This window comes from Triturus cristatus, chromosome 1_1 (genome assembly GCF_964204655.1).
Source record: "Triturus cristatus chromosome 1_1, aTriCri1.1, whole genome shotgun sequence".
Lineage (NCBI taxonomy): Eukaryota > Metazoa > Chordata > Amphibia > Caudata > Salamandridae > Triturus > Triturus cristatus.
The window spans coordinates 57,632,054-57,651,648 of record NC_140579.1 but is presented as its reverse complement, the minus strand read 5'-3'; the positions used below and the strand labels follow the sequence as shown (position 1 = coordinate 57,651,648).

The window sequence follows — 19,595 nt, the reverse complement described above, 5'->3', positions numbered from 1 at the left end:
AGACTTGGAACGCCCTCCCCACCGAACTACGCCTGACCCAAGACCACCTCTCCTTCAGGAAGAAGCTCAAGACCTGGCTGTTCGAGCAGTAGCGGACCCCCCCCCCCCCAGCGCCTTGAGACCCTCCGGGTGAGTAGTGCGCTTTATAAATGCCTTTGATTGATTGATTGATGAAGTCATTACCGGAGAGCACCTGTCCACTTAAAGCATTGGTGATTCCAAGTTATTACAGAGTGATTGGTGTCCGCAGCACCTCCGAAATATAGAGACAAATCCTGACAGATGGTAGGGAAAAGATTTTCAGCCAAATTGGTCATCACCATATCGGGGAGCAATCAGGAAGAATGTTTTTATTTTCTTCATGGGCATTTACCATAATGTTATTCATTACTCAAATATTTGAGATTAAAATAAATAGATTGCTAAACTGTCTGGAAATTCTGACACACAAGTCTAAAAGCCCAAAGTTGAGCTTTCTGAAACAATCACGTGGCCAGTGACAAAGTCCGTGGAATTCATATTTTTTCTGTTTACAAATTAAAATGTGGTTCATTGTCCTTCTGTCGAGTCTTGGGAGATCGAACACCTTTTAAAACCTTCCCTCCTCCCGAACTCTGAAAAGACTTAGTTCACGGGACAAAAACAACACCACCATAGTAACGCTAGAGGGCAGAGGGAGGAGACACTTTCTATCTCCACACCATAAGCGGGTTTCATATTTATAATCGAAACAGAAAGTAAACGAGTTCAGCCGAGGGGGAGGCACAACAGGAAGTGCAAAGACCAACAGTGAGCCCATCAGAGAAGGTAAGCGGGCGGCGCGCGGAAGGCACACCTCCAGATACTTTAAACGTTGTGCTTGATTTGAGTTCCCCTCGCCTATTGTTCTTGTTAAGTGTCATGAAAATAGCGCACACTGCGACACTTGGATTGAGGCGCTGTCTGTAATACGGGAATGGTAGGGGTACATGGAGATGTTGTTTTACGGCAGCGTTTTGAGATTATTTTTCGAATTGTGTAATTTTTTCAAACAAGGTTTGGTCAGCGAAGTTTTGCGATAGGTAAAAAACCAAACATGGGAAACAGAAACAAAATTGAGTGATAGTCGGGGGCCATGCAATGTTCTTTTACGGCGCGATCATTTCACTGTTTTCAGTTTGTCTCTTGCCAGGCAGGAGGAGTAAGACCAGTCCTCTGTGGGTTTTTTTCCATTTAAATATTTACAGTCTTGAATTGATGACGAGAAAGACACCATTATAAATATATGTCTGCAAACAAGTTTTATCAACTACTTGCTGCTTGCTGGCTTGGGAGAACTGACGCGCATGGATAATGTGTGTGTGGCTGACACATTTACTGTCGATATAACCAATGCCCACTCATGATAACCCATTAGCGGTAATAGGGTCAAAACCTTGGTATTTATGATATATAGAACAAGTGGTTCTGTCGGGAGGTACCAATGACTCTGTTCAATGTATATAACACAGCTTGAACTCTCAATCTCCCAAAATATAAACCATAAATTACAATTTCAGTTTAGAAGTAGGTTCACGGCGATGTAACGGCGGGTCTTGTGTTCATGCATTAAGGAATGGACAAGAAGAGTTAAGCTTGTCATTTTCATTATTTTATGTGTCACTCATGTTGGTTATACGTGTAAAGCGCTTTTGACTTCACATATCACCACAAGTCACTTATCCTGCACTTTAGTCACCGTTACATCGCCTTGTATGTAATGTTTCAATGACTGCCATATTCATTGTTTGTTGTATATAATATCTTAGTAAATAACTTTACTTTTGACTAAATTGCCTTGCCTTGGTGGTGTGTTCTCTTTTCTCTCCCATGGTTTTTAGGTCTCGCCTGAGCCAGCGCATGCGCTGCTACACATTTAGTAAGTGGGTTTTGAAAGTGCTACCACAAGCCTTTTCTGGCCTCAAGCTTGCGTTTACGCGTGCAGCCGCCATCTGTCCTTCCTGCGTCACTGGTCATTAAGTGCATCGCAATCCCTTTCCCTTTCGCGGCCGCGTCACTTTCACGGCCGCGCGGCCAATGCTTGTTTTTAAAGCGCGCACGCTTGTTTTGTCTTGCTAGTCGTTGCAGATTTAGAATTTGCACCCTGCTGTGATCTCCTTTATCACTCTTTAATTTTTGCTTTACTTATATATACTGTGCTCGTATACTTTTTCACTTTTCCTTTACTGTACATCGCTTCACCTTTGCATCCTCATCAGCTCACCTTGTCCTCTTCCCTTTCCTCATTCTTTACATTCTCATCTCTCGTTTACCTCTTCACTTTCCACACGTCTTTCTCCTGTACTACTTTTTCCATGTATTCCATGTATTTCTCTGTTTACTTCTTTTTCGAGTCCCGTCTCTGCATCCTCTTCCATCCCAACTTCCTTTGACCTTCCTGCTCCTCCGTACATTGCTTTTTCCAATGTCTTTTTACATCTTAACACATTCTTCTCTAGTCTCGTTCCTCTGCGTGTTTCCATTCAGTGCTGCCTATTTTGGATTCAATCACAAGAGAACTCCACATGATGTGTGGAGGGGGGAACTAGAGGCGTGGGGTTCTAGGAGCAGCAGCCTCCAATATTAAATGTTCATCACAAAAGAGCTGCTCCCAGTGTGATAACCCAAAGCGAGCTACAAGAACGTCGTGAGTGTGGGCATCTCACAAAAAGATACGGACTGGTCTCGCACACCACCTGGTGTCATGCTTCATCATTGACCAGTCCTCGCCCTCCAAAACCTTCGTTTGATGGAGGACGGGCATACACTTGACGACAAGGATGCACTTCTAAGTGATGGAGTGGGGGCCCGTGACTATGTGAGTGAAATAAAAATTAAAAATCATTATAGTAGTCAGTAGCAATTCTTTAATGTGAAGTGAAAACTATATGATATTAAAATAAGAGTGACGGTAATTGGGATATTTATTGTTCCCAACCGTCTAGTGAATGATCTCGTGGATGGTCGACATGTTTCTGCCTGGGTGGCCCCGAAGGGTCCGCGGCATTCATCAGGACCTAAATAGAATAATAATGGGCTCCGTTCTTACCACAATTTGGTAATGTGTCACCACTGCGGGAGTGTGGTATAGGTCACACTTCACCGTCTAAGGGATGCTTCCAATAGTGAAGCCTGAAACAAAGTTTTAATAAGAGACAATGTAACTCGCTGGGTCAGTTGTACCTGTAAAAAGGAAAAAAGACAAAACAATGCATGCATTGGGTGTCGTGCGTGACACAGGTGTGTGCGTGACTCAGTGGCACTCTATTTGTGGACACTAGTGCGAAAAATTATGGTGGTAGACGATGCTGCCACCAGGCTTACCCTAATAATATGGACAAGTAGCCTCATGGGAGAAGAGGCGGAGAAGAGAACCACAACTGTGTTTCCTCTGTAAGAGAAAACATTTCAGACAAAAGCGTTATGTGAAAAGGCGATTAGTCCTCATGTATAGCCAGCCTCAAAAGGCGAGTAAAGTTACTTCCACATTCCACATACTCATGCTGTCTTACTCGCGCTACCACCACACACTTCAGGCATACTCTTACTGTTACTCGCGATCATCGCGTCCTGCCACCTATGCGTCCGCTCATCGTTCTCCCGGATGTTCAAATGTCAGGGAGCGGGCGGGGTTTATAACGGCTGTCATCCCCGTGTCTAATTGAAGCAGTTAGCCAGAATCGATTTCACGTGGGTAATTCCCGGTGTCCCCGGCCGCCGCTGCCTGGATCGTGAATGTCGGAATGGGGCGTGTAAAGGCCTCAATAGACGCTCGAGATACGAGGAGAGGGTTGGGTCCTGCCGGCCAATGGTTGGGATCTTGACGATCGTGCAGGCGATGATGCGCCGTTGGTGAGGTGCTCTGATTGGTTAAACTGTGAAGGGAAATCAAAGGCCCGCTCTGATTGGAGGAGCTAAGGCCAGGGGGCGTGACCGAATCGGAAAACGCGATGTAGCCACAGAATTCGTTGGCATGGGGATATACAAGGGATAATTTCTCGAAAGGTGGTTGCGCGATCCTCCTGAAGATAGGGTCGTAGTGGAGGTGGCTCTGTGCAGTGGATATGATGGTCATTGTGAGGGTCTCATGCTGGGCAAGTACGAAGCAGATTGTAAACCACGTGCTAGAAAGATTACTGTACTTCATGCAGGGTCAAAGTGGCAAACATGGCAAATATGACTATGAGTCCATAGAAATGGTCATGCAAGGAAGCGGTCATACACAGAAGCGACCTCGCGTCAAGTGAACTTCTATGGTTTTAAAAGTTATGATCACTCCCATATATACAGCAATCATATGGTGCTGTGGTGAACCAAGTATTAACAACAGTGTCTAGCTCCTCAAAAAAGTCTAAGCCAGAATATGCACATCCCACACACACTAATGCTCATTCTGAGTGTTGCGTATGGGTGGGGTGCTAGAGTTTTGTGTGAGGGTCAGATCTTTGTTGTGGCATGAGTTTTGGAGACACGTATGCATCATTGGAGAATGATAATATATACTAAGTACATTCATCTTTTCTATCGTGTCAGTTGTAACCATGGGATATCGTCGTTAAGACCCCTCTCATGGGTACGGAGGCGGAAAACCCATCGTTGTTCTCTAAAAAGGAGGTTGGTTGTAAGGTCAGATTTCCCTTTTCTCATGACTTCAAGTACAGTCCAGCTGAGGTCTGTTTCTTTATGGTTAGCTTCGGAGAAATGGCGAGTCAATTTAGTATTGGTCTTTTTGCACCTTATAGTGCTTCGGTGTTCGTTGATACGGGTTTTTATCTTCCTAGTAGTCATACCTACATACCGAAGCATGCAAGGACAGGTTAGGAGATAGACAACATTCTCCGTGTTAAAATTGCTGAATGTGTTGAGTTTCCAGGGCTTGCCCGTACCTATGTCAACCTCTTTGGTATTTTTTGTGAGGTTGCAGGAGTTGCACATGCCACAGGCAAAATGACCCACTACACGTGGTTGGTCCCAGAGTCTGGGTTGCTCAGTCTCATCCAATGTAGTCATCTGGGCGTGTACCAGTTCATCCCTTAGGTTTCTGTTGCGTTTGTACGCAAATAAGGGCGTTTCCCATTGTTTCCCAGCGCTATTCAGTATGTGCCACCTTTTTCTGATGATTTTCTGTATGGAGTTTGATGCTGGTGTAAATGTAGTGACACACACTTGTCTGTCCGTTTGTACTTGCTCGGTGTTCTCCAATAGTGCTTCTCTGGGGTTGTTGCTTGCTCTTTTGTTGGCCCTTTTAACCATTTTTCTGGGATAGTTCCGTGCTATGAGTTTTCTCTCAAGGTGTTTTGCTTGTTCTGTATAGATTTCTTTTTCAGAACAGTTTCTTCTTATCCGTAGAAACTGGCCGACCGGAAGATTCTGTCTGAGGGCTCTTGGGTGGTAACTTTCGTATAAAAGTAAACTATTTCTGTCTGTAGGTTTATTGTGGACTTTTGTTGAAAACCCTCCACCAGTGATTGTGATGTCTAGGTCCAGGAAGATAGCGTGGTTTTTGTGGATGGAATGGGTAAACTTTAGATGTCGATCTTGAGAGTTTACCCGCTGTACAAAAGCGGTTGCATTTTCTTCTGTTCCCCTCCACACAATCAGAACGTCGTCTATGTACCGTTTCCAAACCTTGAGATGATTTAGAAACTGGTTCACTGGATTGTTGACAAAGTCATCCTCAAATTGTTGGACGTACAGACAGGCCATACTAGGGGCAAAGGTGCTCCCCATCGAAGTTCCTGTTATTTGATGGTAGATGGTTTGATCATATTGGAAAAAGTTTTCTGTAAGGGCCAGTTCGGCACATTCACGCACGACACCCAATGCAGGTCTCCCCGGAGGGGGCATCCGATTCTTGTGGATTGCGCCACCGTCATTCTGGACCACTCGATGTACCATGAGGAATGTCTAAGACTGCTAGCAGATACCAACAGCTACGCTACACACCAAACAGATCCCACTAAACGCATCATGAACAGAATAAAGAACATAGTGGAAGAGGGACTCGGTAACGATTGGGTTACGAGGCAAGAAGCTGATTTCCTGATCAACACGGAACCCAGGATGCCTAGATTCTACATCCTCCCAAAAATCCACAAGAATCGGATGCCCCCTCCGGGGAGACCCATCGTATCAGGGATTGGATCCGTGCTGGAACCCCTATCACAATTTTGTGATTGGTTCCTGCGGCCAATTGTGAAGGAGGCCGCATCCTATCTAAGGGACACTAAAGATGTCCTCTGCCTCCTAAGAGATTTGGAGATAGATCCCGTCAGTGACTGGCTCATAACTATGGACATTGAAGCCCTATACACAAGCATACCCCAACAGAGAACACTGGAAGTCGTAGAAAACATCATTCTACATAAGCAATGGGATTTCATCACCCCCCAACACTTTGTTATGGAATGTGCCGAACTGGCCCTTACAGAAAACTTTTTCCAATATGATCAAACCATCTACCATCAAATAACAGGAACTTCGATGGGGAGCACCTTTGCCCCTAGTATGGCCTGTCTGTACGTCCAACAATTTGAGGATGACTTTGTCAACAATCCAGTGAACCCGTTTCTAAATCATCTCAAGGTTTGGAAACGGTACATAGACGACGTTCTGATTGTGTGGAGGGGAACAGAAGAAAATGCAACCGCTTTTGTACAGTGGGTAAACTCTCAAGATCGACATCTAAAGTTTACCCATTCCATCCACAAAAACCACGCTATCTTCCTGGACCTAGACATCACAATCACTGGTGGAGGGTTTTCAACAAAAGTCCACAATAAACCTACAGACAGAAATAGTTTACTTTTATACGAAAGTTACCACCCAAGAGCCCTCAGACAGAATCTTCCGGTCGGCCAGTTTCTACGGATAAGAAGAAACTGTTCTGAAAAAGAAATCTATACAGAACAAGCAAAACACCTTGAGAGAAAACTCATAGCACGGAACTATCCCAGAAAAATGGTTAAAAGGGCCAACAAAAGAGCAAGCAACAACCCCAGAGAAGCACTATTGGAGAACACCGAGCAAGTACAAACGGACAGACAAGTGTGTGTCACTACATTTACACCAGCATCAAACTCCATACAGAAAATCATCAGAAAAAGGTGGCACATACTGAATAGCGCTGGGAAACAGTGGGAAACACCCTTATTTGCGTACAAACGCAACAGAAACCTAAGGGATGAACTGGTACACGCCCAGATGACTACATTGGATGAGACTGAGCAACCCAGACTCTGGGACCAACCACGTGTAGTGGGTCATTTTGCCTGTGGCATGTGCAACTCCTGCAACCTCACAAAAAATACCAAAGAGGTTGACATAGGTACGGGCAAGCCCTGGAAACTCAACACATTCAGCAATTGTAACACGGAGAATGTTGTCTATCTCCTAACCTGTCCTTGCATGCTTCGGTATGTAGGTATGACTACTAGGAAGATAAAAACCCGTATCAACGAACACCGAAGCACTATAAGGTGCAAAAAGACCAATACTAAATTGACTCGCCATTTCTCCGAAGCTAACCATAAAGAAACAGACCTCAGCTGGACTGTACTTGAAGTCATGAGAAAAGGGAAATCTGACCTTACAACCAACCTCCTTTTTAGAGAACAACGATGGGTTTTCCGCCTCCGTACCCATGAGAGGGGTCTTAACGACGATATCCCATGGTTACAACTGACACGATAGAAAAGATGAATGTACTTAGTATATATTATCATTCTCCAATGATGCATACGTGTCTCCAAAACTCATGCCACAACAAAGATCTGACCCTCACACAAAACTCTAGCACCCCACCCATACGCAACACTCAGAATGAGCATTAGTGTGTGTGGGATGTGCATATTCTGGCTTAGACTTTTTTGAGGAGCTAGACACTGTTGTTAATACTTGGTTCACCACAGCACCATATGATTGCTGTATATATGGGAGTGATCATAACTTTTAAAACCATAGAAGTTCACTTGACGCGAGGTCGCTTCTGTGTATGACCGCTTCCTTGCATGACCATTTCTATGGACTCATAGTCATATTTGCCATGTTTGCCACTTTGACCCTGCATGAAGTACAGTAATCTTTCTAGCACGTGGTTTACAATCTGCTTCGTACTTGCCCAGCATGAGACCCTCACAATGACCATCATATCCACTGCACAGAGCCACCTCCACTACGACCCTATCTTCAGGAGGATCGCGCAACCACCTTTCGAGAAATTATCCCTTGTATATCCCCATGCCAACGAATTCTGTGGCTACATCGCGTTTTCCGATTCGGTCACGCCCCCTGGCCTTAGCTCCTCCAATCAGAGCGGGCCTTTGATTTCCCTTCACAGTTTAACCAATCAGAGCACCTCACCAACGGCGCATCATCGCCTGCACGATCGTCAAGATCCCAACCATTGGCCGGCAGGACCCAACCCTCTCCTCGTATCTCGAGCGTCTATTGAGGCCTTTACACGCCCCATTCCGACATTCACGATCCAGGCAGCGGCGGCCGGGGACACCGGGAATTACCCACGTGAAATCGATTCTGGCTAACTGCTTCAATTTGACACGGGGATGACAGCCGTTATAAACCCCGCCCGCTCCCTGACATTTGAACATCCGGGAGAACGATGAGCGGACGCATAGGTGGCAGGACGCGATGATCGCGAGTAACAGTAAGAGTATGCCTGAAGTGTGTGGTGGTAGCGCGAGTAAGACAGCATGAGTATGTGGAATGTGGAAGTAACTTTACTCGCCTTTTGAGGCTGGCTATACATGAGGACTAATCGCCTTTTCACATAACGCTTTTGTCTGAAATGTTTTCTCTTACAGAGGAAACACAGTTGTGGTTCTCTTCTCCGCCTCTTCTCCCATGAGGCTACTTGTCCATATTATTAGGGTAAGCCTGGTGGCAGCATCGTCTACCACCATAATTTTTCGCACTAGTGTCCACAAATAGAGTGCCACTGAGTCACGCACACACCTGTGTCACGCACGACACCCAATGCATGCATTGTTTTGTCTTTTTTCCTTTTTACAGGTACAACTGACCCAGCGAGTTACATTGTCTCTTATTAAAACTTTGTTTCAGGCTTCACTATTGGAAGCATCCCTTAGACGGTGAAGTGTGACCTATACCACACTCCCGCAGTGGTGACACATTACCAAATTGTGGTAAGAACGGAGCTTATTATTCTATTTAGGTCCTGATGAATGCCGCGGACCCTTCGGGGCCACCCAGGCAGAAACATGTCGACCATCCACGAGATCATTCACTAGACGGTTGGGAACAATAAATATCCCAATTACCGTCACTCTTATTTTAATATCATATAGTTTTCACTTCACATTAAAGAATTGCTACTGACTACTATAATGATTTTTAATTTTTATTTCACTCACATAGTCACGGGCCCCCACTCCATCACTTAGAAGTGCATCCTTGTCGTCAAGTGTATGCCCGTCCTCCATCAAACGAAGGTTTTGGAGGGCGAGGACTGGTCAATGATGAAGCATGACACCAGGTGGTGTGTGAGACCAGTCCGTATCTTTTTGTGAGATGCCCACACTCACGACGTTCTTGTAGCTCGCTTTGGGTTATCACACTGGGACCTGCCTATTTTGGATGCCATTATTGCTGTCTTTTAAGGATGAAAAATGCTGATCTGTAGTGTCACCAATAAAGTCCTAGGTAATGAATTAAGGATGTGTGGTGCACTAATGTTCAGTTTCCTAGATTTTGTAAACACAGGGGCGACAGCTTAGCTCCATGGAGTGAAAGCGCCTGTTCATTATAAAAGCAATTATGAAAAAAGAATGTTGACAACACATGTAGCACTTTGTATTCTTCTGCTACAAGTTGAACTGTAAATAATATTATTGGTAGTTTGAATGTTATTGTTAGCATGGCAGTATTGCTTCATCATCATAAATTGGAAAAGTGCAAAAATCGGTGTAATTTTCAGGAACGTTCTGAAGATAGCAAAGGTGGTCAGGCTTCCATAGAGCTAAAAAGGTGTGGCATGGGTCGAGCTCTGTAGGTGCTGGTCGTCACTGTTCGGATCCGGGCACTGGCATTAAGGCTAACCAAAAAATAAGTGTATTGGACTGCCCAACCCACAGAAAACTATCTTGTGGGAAACACAGTTCACATAAGATGCCCATGAATCTTTATAGACTGATAATACTGTGGAACTCTATAGTAAATTAGAACTATTCCTTTCCTGGTGGTTGTTGTGACATCTTACTACTGACCTGGTCAGTCATACTACTGTTCTGTTAAAAACTTACAGAGCACTAAAAGACTGTGCATTAAGAGTGCTTACTCCTATCTTTGCTGTTGTTTGCCTAGGGCTTTCTTAATATCAATGTAAGAAACTCTTAGGAGCTCACTACGACTCCTATAGTAATCACTAGGGAAACAAGCATTGGCATAGCCAATAGGTCTCGCCTTTGGGACCTTAGAAGTGTTTAGTTACCCAGCACAATATCCTTGGTGCAACTTCATCAAGTGTTGCATGGCTAAACACTTATAAGGTTCCATTGGCTATGCCAATGCTTGTTGAAAATAACTGTTGAACCTACTTCTAAATTGAAATTGTAATTTATGGTTTATATTTTTGGAGATTTATAGTTCAAGCTGTATTATATACATTGAGCAAAGTAATTGGTACCTCCCGACAGAACCATTTGTTCTCCATATCACTCATGACTTTAAGGCAGGTAAATTAGGGGAGTACAATGTCTTTCCATGTGTAGCTGCCATCTTGTTTTTTCCATTCTTGCTTTTCACTCGTCTTTCTCCTAACCTTCACGTTCCTGCTGTCTTACATCTGTTCCTTATATGGTCAGCTTTCATCTAGATTGTGGGTCAGAACCCCGCGGTGCTAACTAACCTTCTAAAGTTGGCATTTGGGGTAGATTCCAGCATGGTCAAATATCTTGAATTGTGCTAATAATTCTTTTAAAAAGAAATAACAACTCCTCAAGCTTATGATGTCTTATGGTTCTTATGCTTTGAATAGGATGAGATCTGAATTCATGTATGAGTAATCTGACGACCCCTGCAGTTTTCAGGTATCACTAGCTGCTCCATGAACTGATGTTGCCAATCTAATATGGGCAGTCCACAGGCCTTGCCAAGACTGTGTCCTCTGCTTTCTGTACCACTGTTCCATGGCACGCTGGCCCCTGGGCTTTGCGTCAGCGTCACCGCCCAAAGCAGCAGAGATTCCAGTATTACCTAGTTTGATGTCACTGACTTGATTTTCTTTAGAAGAACGAAAGGCGAAGGCTGAGACCCAAACCACGGGTTGTCTGATTACACTTTCATCTGTGCAGTTTTGCTGTTAATGCATTTAACCAGTAAGCTGGCCGATCAGCTTGGTATGCAGGACTGGGTGTGATATTTGGGTCTTGAAGAGCACATTTTCACACAATAATAGTAGTTTGGCATTGGCACAAGGTTGTGAGTGTTCTGTAGCGAACTGAGCAGAATCCCGCGGCCCAGCCAAATTGAACAGTACTGTGAAGGATCACGGACGGCTTGGTCGTGAGGAGCCAAAGTGACTTTAGTTAGCCTTCTGCAGCCGAGCTGTACCACAGGGATGGTCTGTCAACAGACACCAGTGCCTCAAGTAGGACATACTTGTGGTAATAAAAAAAAAAAGCACAAATGAATAAACTTAAGAAGAGTCGAAATCATGTGGTGTAATCTATATAGTTCATAATCTGTGAGCCTGTGCGATAGGCAGGGATGCTTGCTTTACATGTCCCTGACCAGTACTACCACTACTCTTCTTCTGTGAGTAGAGTAAGCATCTCAGAGGACGCACCTTCCTTTGCATGGTAGACCTTGTGTGACCCAGATCTTTTCCACCTTTTTGACTAGATCATCGAAAAATTTGAAATGTATGATTTACACTTCTGCATGTCAGGTGCAGCTGTCAACGATTGCTATCAGAACAGAAGCTTGCTCTTACTCTATTCCATAGTTGTTCCTCCCTGATTTTCAAGGCAGGGGCACCCCATAGCAGACCATTTGACAGAGGGTGCTCCTGCCAGCTGGGCCTGTGACCTGAGCATCCAGATCAGCTAACCAGGCCATTTCTGTAAGACTACCTTTAATTTTCTGTTTTCATTTGTCACCCAGAGTGGGACTGGTATGCCCAGACGTGGGTCCCGTGCTCTCCATGCCACTGGAGTCAAGCTATCCTCGCTGATGAGGGGTGAAAACCTGAAACCGATCCTAGGATGCTTGTTTCCAGTCCAGGGAGGACCTGGCTTGGCAGTTCGGGCTGGACTGTTCCCATGGGGCGCAGGGTCAAGACTGATTTGCATATGGCTGGGTTCAAACAGGAATGGCATGGGGAGCAAACAAACGATGGATTTAGACCCAGATCTCTGTACTGGGGTGAATGTATGACATTGTTCTTCATTCTGTCCATTACTTGTTGTTTTTGCATGAAGTCCTTGATGAGCCAGCTGTATGATGTGAGGGATTAAAACTGTTGGGATTTTAGATGTAATGTATTGTTTGTGCCTCACCACCACAGAAATCTCAGGGTGGCCTGATCAGGCCAATTTAGTGTTGGTAACTTTAAGGAACAACGTCCAGGAGTCTTGCAGCACCTCCGTGGTAACTTCTGCAGTCTCTGCTAACAAAAAGCTCCTCAGACATAATAGTTGCGCTACCATGTGAACATGGTCTTCACTTAGCTGCATTCTACCAGAGGTAAAATAATTGTCTGGATTATTCATCCCCAGATGATATAGTATCGCTAAATAACAAATTTGCAGCTGTAGTATCACGTTTTTAATCTTGGGTGGTGGATGTGGGACTCTGCCCTAAAGCGAGGGATGGGTTTCTTGTTATCGGGGTTCACTTGGAAATGTTGACTATATAGCTACAAATGAAAGTGTTGGAACCCCAACTTGAATGCCATGCCTGCCGATAAGGGAGAGAATGGTCATTCAAAGCACTGATGAGTATTAAAAGGAGATCTTTGCGCAATTAGGTGTACAAGACAACTACACCACATTGAGAGCTGATCCCACGAAGGAAATCGCTGTGACCACCCGGACTAACACAAATGCAGGACTAGAGAAAGCTTTTTTGTCCTTGCATGAGCATGGTTACTTGAATTACCTGTAACCAGAATGCCCACTAAATACACACTACCTAAGATCCACAAACGTATGTCCAATCCACCCGGGAGACCTATCCTCGCCAGTTGTGGCTCTGTTTTGGAACCACTATGTAAGTATGGTGACATTTTTCCAAAACCCATTGCAGAGAGCACCACAGCCTACTTGAGGGATACAGTGGAAACCATTAAGTTGGTGGATAGGGGGTGGAGTCTGACCACCGACTAAAATGGCCGCCTCTGTGTAGAGCTCCGGGGCTCCCAGAGGGGAGAATTCTTCAATTCAGCTGTCAACAGGTGTCCTTGGAGCCAGAATGAAAGCAACATGAATGAGACAACAGTACCATAACTTTGACGTTATTTTTCACATGAGAAATTTCAGTTAACCAGTTCTTCAATGAAATCCTGAAGTCCATCTTTCATTCAGCTGAGATTCACAAATCATTCTATCAGGAAACAGTTGGCTGCTCAAGAGATAATTGACTTTCCTTGTTTTCAAACACAGGCAAATTCAGGGGAATTTAATTACTCTTGAACATTGATTGAACTCTTCACACTGGCAGAGGGGAAGGGCATGTGTTTTCCTGTCAGCCAGGGTGTGGAGGGAAAATTAGAGCACCATTTCTGTAGCTGAGAGAGTCAGGAAACAGCTTGGTTCTAAAGAGTTAAGAGAAATTCCTTTTCTTGAAGTGGAAGACTGCTGTGTGATTTTGAATTGCTGTTGTGTTTCTCACATGACACAGGAGAAGCATAGACTCTGCTATGTAACATTGGAATTCCTGTCAGCAGAGTGTGTAGAGGGAATTTGGCTAAAAAGGGGAAAGCTGTGTGGCATTTCTGACACTCTGCTTTTCAGCAGCCCCTGTTTGAAAACATGCGGCCATAATTTTTAGAATCCCAGAAGTGTGTGAAAAAAGGACTCATTCTGTCAGGAAACAGCCTGATTCTAAAGATTTAAGACAAATTCCCTTTCTTGAAGTGGAAAGACTGCTGCCTGTTTTTTTAAATTGTTTTTGAAGTGCTCACATGACACAGGAGAAGCATGGGGGGTGTGGCTTGAACGCCGATGAGGACGGTCGCGTGAGCCGAGAGCTCCGCGCCGCCCCTGTTGATTAACCTTCTAAAGTTGGCATTTGGGGTAGATTCCAGCATGGTCAAATATCTTGAATTGTGCTAATAATTCTTTTAAAAAGAAATAACAACTTCTCAAGCTTATGATGTCTTATGGTTCTGACCCCATTATACAGTTCGTTCTTGCATCGTAACAGCCCCTATCGGCGACCCTGGGAAGGGGGCCCGCCTGGCGTTGGGGACCAGCGGTGGTGTGGGCAGGAATCCTGCTTCCCTGGTCACGAAGCTGAAACCCACTGAAGAGGCAGCAGCTGTAACGGCGAGGGGACAAGATGGCGGCTGGACCGCTGCGTATTGCCGATGATAAGGAGAACTGCAGACTGCGGGCTGGATGGGAGTGACGAGGTTTGGTGGCAGCCCTTCCCTGCTCGGGACCTGGCGCAGGCAACTGTGAAGGCGGCCTATCGACGAGTCATGGTAAATACCTGCCGAGCAGCTACGCGGGTCGCGGGGCCAGGCTCAACTCATCCCTGCTGCGGTACTGGCTCACCCGCTGCCTCAACCGTTTAAGTGCTTCGCGTGTGCCCTCTGCGGAAATAGACTGGTGTTGAGCCAGTTCGCAGACCGCTTCTTGCTTTGGGGGAGATCAGCCCGTCACATTGCATCAGGAGCGGTAGCGGCGTGGCCCAGGAACCAGCCGCCTTTAATGTATCTCCGAGCGGAGTGATTGGTCTCGCTGGCTGCGAGGCGGTGCGGGATATGAACTGCTCCAGGGGACGCGCAGGTGAAGAAACTCGGGGCGGGACCCAGGCGCGAGCAGACGCTGTGCCGCATCGTGATGCTGCCATATCCCCACGTCCCCCAGAGAGGATGAGATTGTAAATGCACCTACGTTACACTGGGGAAATAACCCTCACACAATAGGCGCTAAGGCCAAAGCAAACACAGCTGTGAGAGTTGAGCCTCCTGGGGGGCTTGTTCAGGCCTACAGTGTGCTGGCGTCCTACCGAATGTTCTCTGCAGCGGCGAGTAAGTGAGCATCCCACCAGCAAAGGTCGCAACGGGAGTGTCTCTTTCAGACCCCTTCTTTTGCCTCTTGTGGTGGCCCGGGATAGCGAAGCCTCCGGTATCAAGGGTAATTCTCGTACTCCTGCATTGGGGCTGACTGACAAGCAGAACTGCAGGTGGATCGCGGCAGTGGTTGTGGACTGTTTGCCGGCGCATGGCACTGTGGGATCTCGCCCCTGGTGAGAGGGCCGGAACTGGGCTGGCTGTGGTGCGGCAGGCGGGGGTCCACCATGAGCATTCTACCTGAGGTCAGCTACCTATTCGTGGCGTGGTGTGATTTGCCTGCCGCGTCGGTCACCCTGTATCTGTGGGTGCTGGTAGACCCCACAGCGGAACTGCTGGTGGCGCAGAGGTCAGGGAGGCCTGATACGGCGTTGGATTTGAGGTCTGACCACCAACGGAGACCGGCATTTCCGAATTGCAGGTGGAGGGAACTGGGGGCCCCGGTGCTCGACAGCTCCATTATTATGGGAAAGGCACGTGGAAAACAGGGAGGGGGGCACCCGGACCTGGACAGTGATTTGTCGGAGCAGAGAGTGCGGGGACTGGCTGATCCGCCTCCCGAGGGGATGATGCAACAGCAGGTGGAACAGATTCTCCGGGCGATATCGGACACAAATGAGGCACTCCAACAAGACATTGCTCAGGTGTCGCTGGGGCTGGGGCTCCTGAGAGCTGACCATGCGAAGCTGGTGGACCGGGTGAAGCAAATGGAGACGACTCTTGAGGTCCTGGAGCTGTCACAGAAAGTACTAGATGTTCAAATGGCAGATGTTCTGCGCAGGGTCCAGGTGCTGGAAAACAGAGCTGAGGATGCCGAAGGGCGCAACAGAGGGAACAACGAACGAGTAGTGGGCCTGCCGGAGGGGATTTAAGGAGACAATATGATTGACTATCTGGAACACTGGTTACGCACTGAGGTGGACCCGGAAGGTCTGACTTTGTTTTACACTCTGGAGCGCGCGCATAGGCTCCCTGACCACCCGCTGGCGCCTGGGAGGCCGCCCCGGCCGGTGGTGGCCCGATTGCTCCATTACAAAGATAGAGACCTCTTGCTGCACAAGGCGCGGACGTCTGGCGCCTATAAGGTGGGCAATGGCAGTGTGACATTATTTCCAGATTACACTCTTGAGGTGCAGCGCCATCGAGCTTCGTTCCTGGCGGTCAAGAAGGCCCTCCGAGAGGAAGGCATTCGATACTCACTGATGTTCCCGGCGCGGCTGCGAATATCGTTGGATGGCAACACAATATTTCATAATGCTCCCGATGAGGCATGGAGTTGCCTGGAATCTTACCGAGCGGGAAGGCCTACGATGGGGCGCACAGATGAACGGAGGGTGGATTTGCCTCGACCACGCCGTGAGCCGCGCTCCAGGAGACGACCCACTGACGCACGGAGGTCCACCGCTGCTCAGACGGAACAAGAGAGACTGGCGGTGCTGCCGGCGGTGTCGGCGGCATCACAGAAGAGCGACACAGCATTACTGAGACTGACCCACTCTGCGAAGGGCTCGGAGGGCACTGATTCAGATGAAACTGATGGGAGTGTCATGATGCCGCATGTTACTCCGGGAACGGCGGATGAGATTGTGGACGCTTGAGCTGATGATATCACTAGTAAGAGAGGCCTGGTGTAGCGGGTGCTGGTTGTTTGAGGGAACATGTGGGGGGAGTGCTTAGGCAGTGGTGGGGTTCGATGGATTGCCTAGGGCACGCTGGTCCTCGCCTTTTGGGGGGGGTCCTTTCTGGGGGGTGGAGTGTCTTTTATAATGGGAGCTGGCGGGGGGGGTGTGATGAGGCAGCAGGCCGGTCTTCTTGGTGTTGGTCGCCCCCCCCCCCCCCTTGTTTCGCTATTAGAGCGAGTCTCTGAGAGTTACCAGAGGGACTTTTAGTAGACTTTTTTGATGGGTACTAGCTGTTTGGAGCCTGTTCTGGGGAGGTGCGTCGGGGGTTTGATGGATCAGTTAAGGGGTTGTTGGGGGAAGCTTGTATCACTGGTGCGCCACGTTGGGGGGGGCTGTTACGATGCATGAACGAACTGTATAATGGGGTCAGTACCTGAGCTAAAATGTATTACTTGGAATGTGCGGGGGATGCGTACGATGGTGAGACGTCACAGGATCCATGCTTACCTGGTACGAAGAGGGGTACAGGTAGCTTTCCGCCAGGAAACCCATATAGACAAAGGGGAAAGCCGGGCGTTGGAGAGGGCAACTTTTCTGCACTACGTGTTCTGCCTATGCCAGGGGAACTCTGATTTGGGTGAGGGCGGGGGTTCCTTTTCAGCCGACACAGCAGGTTGTGGACCCAGAAGGTAGATATGTAGCGGTCATGGGTAGACTGCATGGGAGGGATGTGACACTGTGCAGCGTGTATGCCCCTAATGTAGACCATAAATCCTTTTTTGCTACATTGACGGGAAAACTGGCATCTTTCTTGATGGGATCTGTACTAATGGGGGGTGATTTTAACTTCGTGTTGGATGCTGAGCTGGACAGGTCACACCAGCCATTACCCCAAGCTCCCACCCACCAGATTTCGAAAATTAGGAAGGATTGGCAGACTGAGCGGGGATTGGTAGACTCTTGGCGAGCCCAGCATATAGGGGAGCGTGACTACTCCTATTATTCACCCCTACATGACCTGTATGTGAGATTGGACGCTGTGTTGTGCTCTTTGGATGTACATGCTCGGGTGCGTTGTAGTGAATATCTGGGGAAGATGCTATCGGATCATAATCCGTTGCTACTGATGGTACGATGGACCCGTGAACGGCCGCGTATCCCCACCTGGCGGCTGTGTCCGGAAACTTTGGAGGACCCAGTTTTCCGAACGGAAATCGGGGAAGGGATAGCGCGTTATTTTCATGAGAATGGGGGAATAGCGTCCACTCGAGGCCTGGAATGGGACACGTTTAAAGTAGTCTTGCGGGATAACTGCATCGCTAAACAGGCAGGTATACGGAAAACGCTGTTGCAAGATATAGAAAAGCGGGAGCAGCGGCTGCGACGAGCAGAGATATCCTGTCCGGAGGATCCTGAACTGCGAGATGATGTTTTGGCAGCAAGGGAGGGGGTGGCAGCGCAGGTAGAGCGCTTGCGCTGCTTTGACCATAAGGAATACTTGGTCCGTGCGCATGCAGAGAGATAAGACGGGCTCCCTCCTGGCATGGTTAGCAAATCCGGCTCAGCGAGGTACGCCTATTATGGCATTAACTACCCCGAAGGGAGAGCCAGAGTATACTCAGCGCGGGATTAATGAACTGTTCCTAACATATTATACGACACTTTATGAGAGTAAGCTGCAGGGGGTGACTGAAGGGTTGACCGGGTTTTTAGCTGAGGTGCGGTTGCCACGTCTCGATGAAGTTCAGGGGGAGCTGCTGGGGCAGGGAATCACGGAGGGAGAAATACGTAGTGCAATAAAACATATGGCACACAAAAAAACCCCAGGGGTAGATGGTTTGCCTATAGAATTTTACTCGGCGTATGTGGACGTGTTAGCCCCCAAGCTCCGGGCGGTTTATCATGAGGCCAAGGAGGTGAGATGCTTGCCGAGCTCTACCCGCGAGGCCATTATCATTCCGCTGTTAAAACCAGGGAAAGACTTGGAGTCACTGGCGGCTTATCGCCCGTTGTCAATGTTGACAGCGGACTATAAGATTTTAAGTAGGATCCTGGTGTCCCGGCTGCTGCCCCATATGTCATACTTGGTTCATGGCAATCAGGTGGGTTTTACACCGAAGAGAACCACTGCCACCAATGTGAGGCGCCTTATGCGAATCCTGGGAGAGCGACACGTTGAAACGCCGGATGCGGCGGTTCTCTCGGTAGATGTAGAGAAGGCGTTCGACAGTTTAGAATGGCTGTACTTGCCCCGAGTTCTTCATGCATTTGGTTTTGGGAAATCCTTCGTAGAGTGGACGGAGCTGCTATACAGGTCAGCGATGGCCCGAGTACGGACGAGTGCAACGATCTCCTCTGTTTGCCCGATTGGACGGGGCACGCTGCAGGGATGTCCGCTCTCTCCATTGCTGTTTGCCTTGGCCATTGAGCCTATGGCGTCTCATGCCCGACTGGGGAACTATTATGCAGGTTTGTTCCTGCGGGGAGAGGTTCAGTTTATTTCTTTATACGCCGATGATTTATTGATGTTCCTAGGGGACATAGCGAGTTAGATGGGGCGAGACATTTGCTTCAGGTGTTTGGAAACTACTCGGGCTGAAGGTGAATTGGACAAAGACATGCCTATTCCCAGTGGCCCCGACTGCGAGGGACCCTCCCCAATCGCTGGGAGTGCGTTG

At 47.6% G+C, this 19,595-nt stretch overlaps 1 protein-coding gene across 4 annotated transcripts in view; it reads left to right on the top strand.

Annotated features, from left to right (window-relative positions):
- The first annotated feature begins 737 nt into the window (after positions 1 to 737).
- LOC146869379 (interferon-induced 35 kDa protein homolog) overlaps positions 738 to 19,595 on the top strand; it is a 262,547-nt gene continuing 243,689 nt past the window's right edge. Inside the window, exons 1-2 of one of the 4 annotated variants that reach the window (XM_085599678.1) lie at positions 740 to 807; positions 1,860 to 1,897. In XM_085599678.1, the coding sequence (XP_085455804.1) occupies positions 1,879 to 1,897 (19 nt within the window). In that variant the 5' untranslated portion in view covers positions 740 to 807; positions 1,860 to 1,878. Of the gene's footprint in view, positions 808 to 864; positions 959 to 1,859; positions 1,898 to 19,595 lie in introns of those variants that run through there. The other 3 variants (XM_085599686.1, XM_085599690.1, XM_085599683.1) reach the window with 3 other exon arrangements.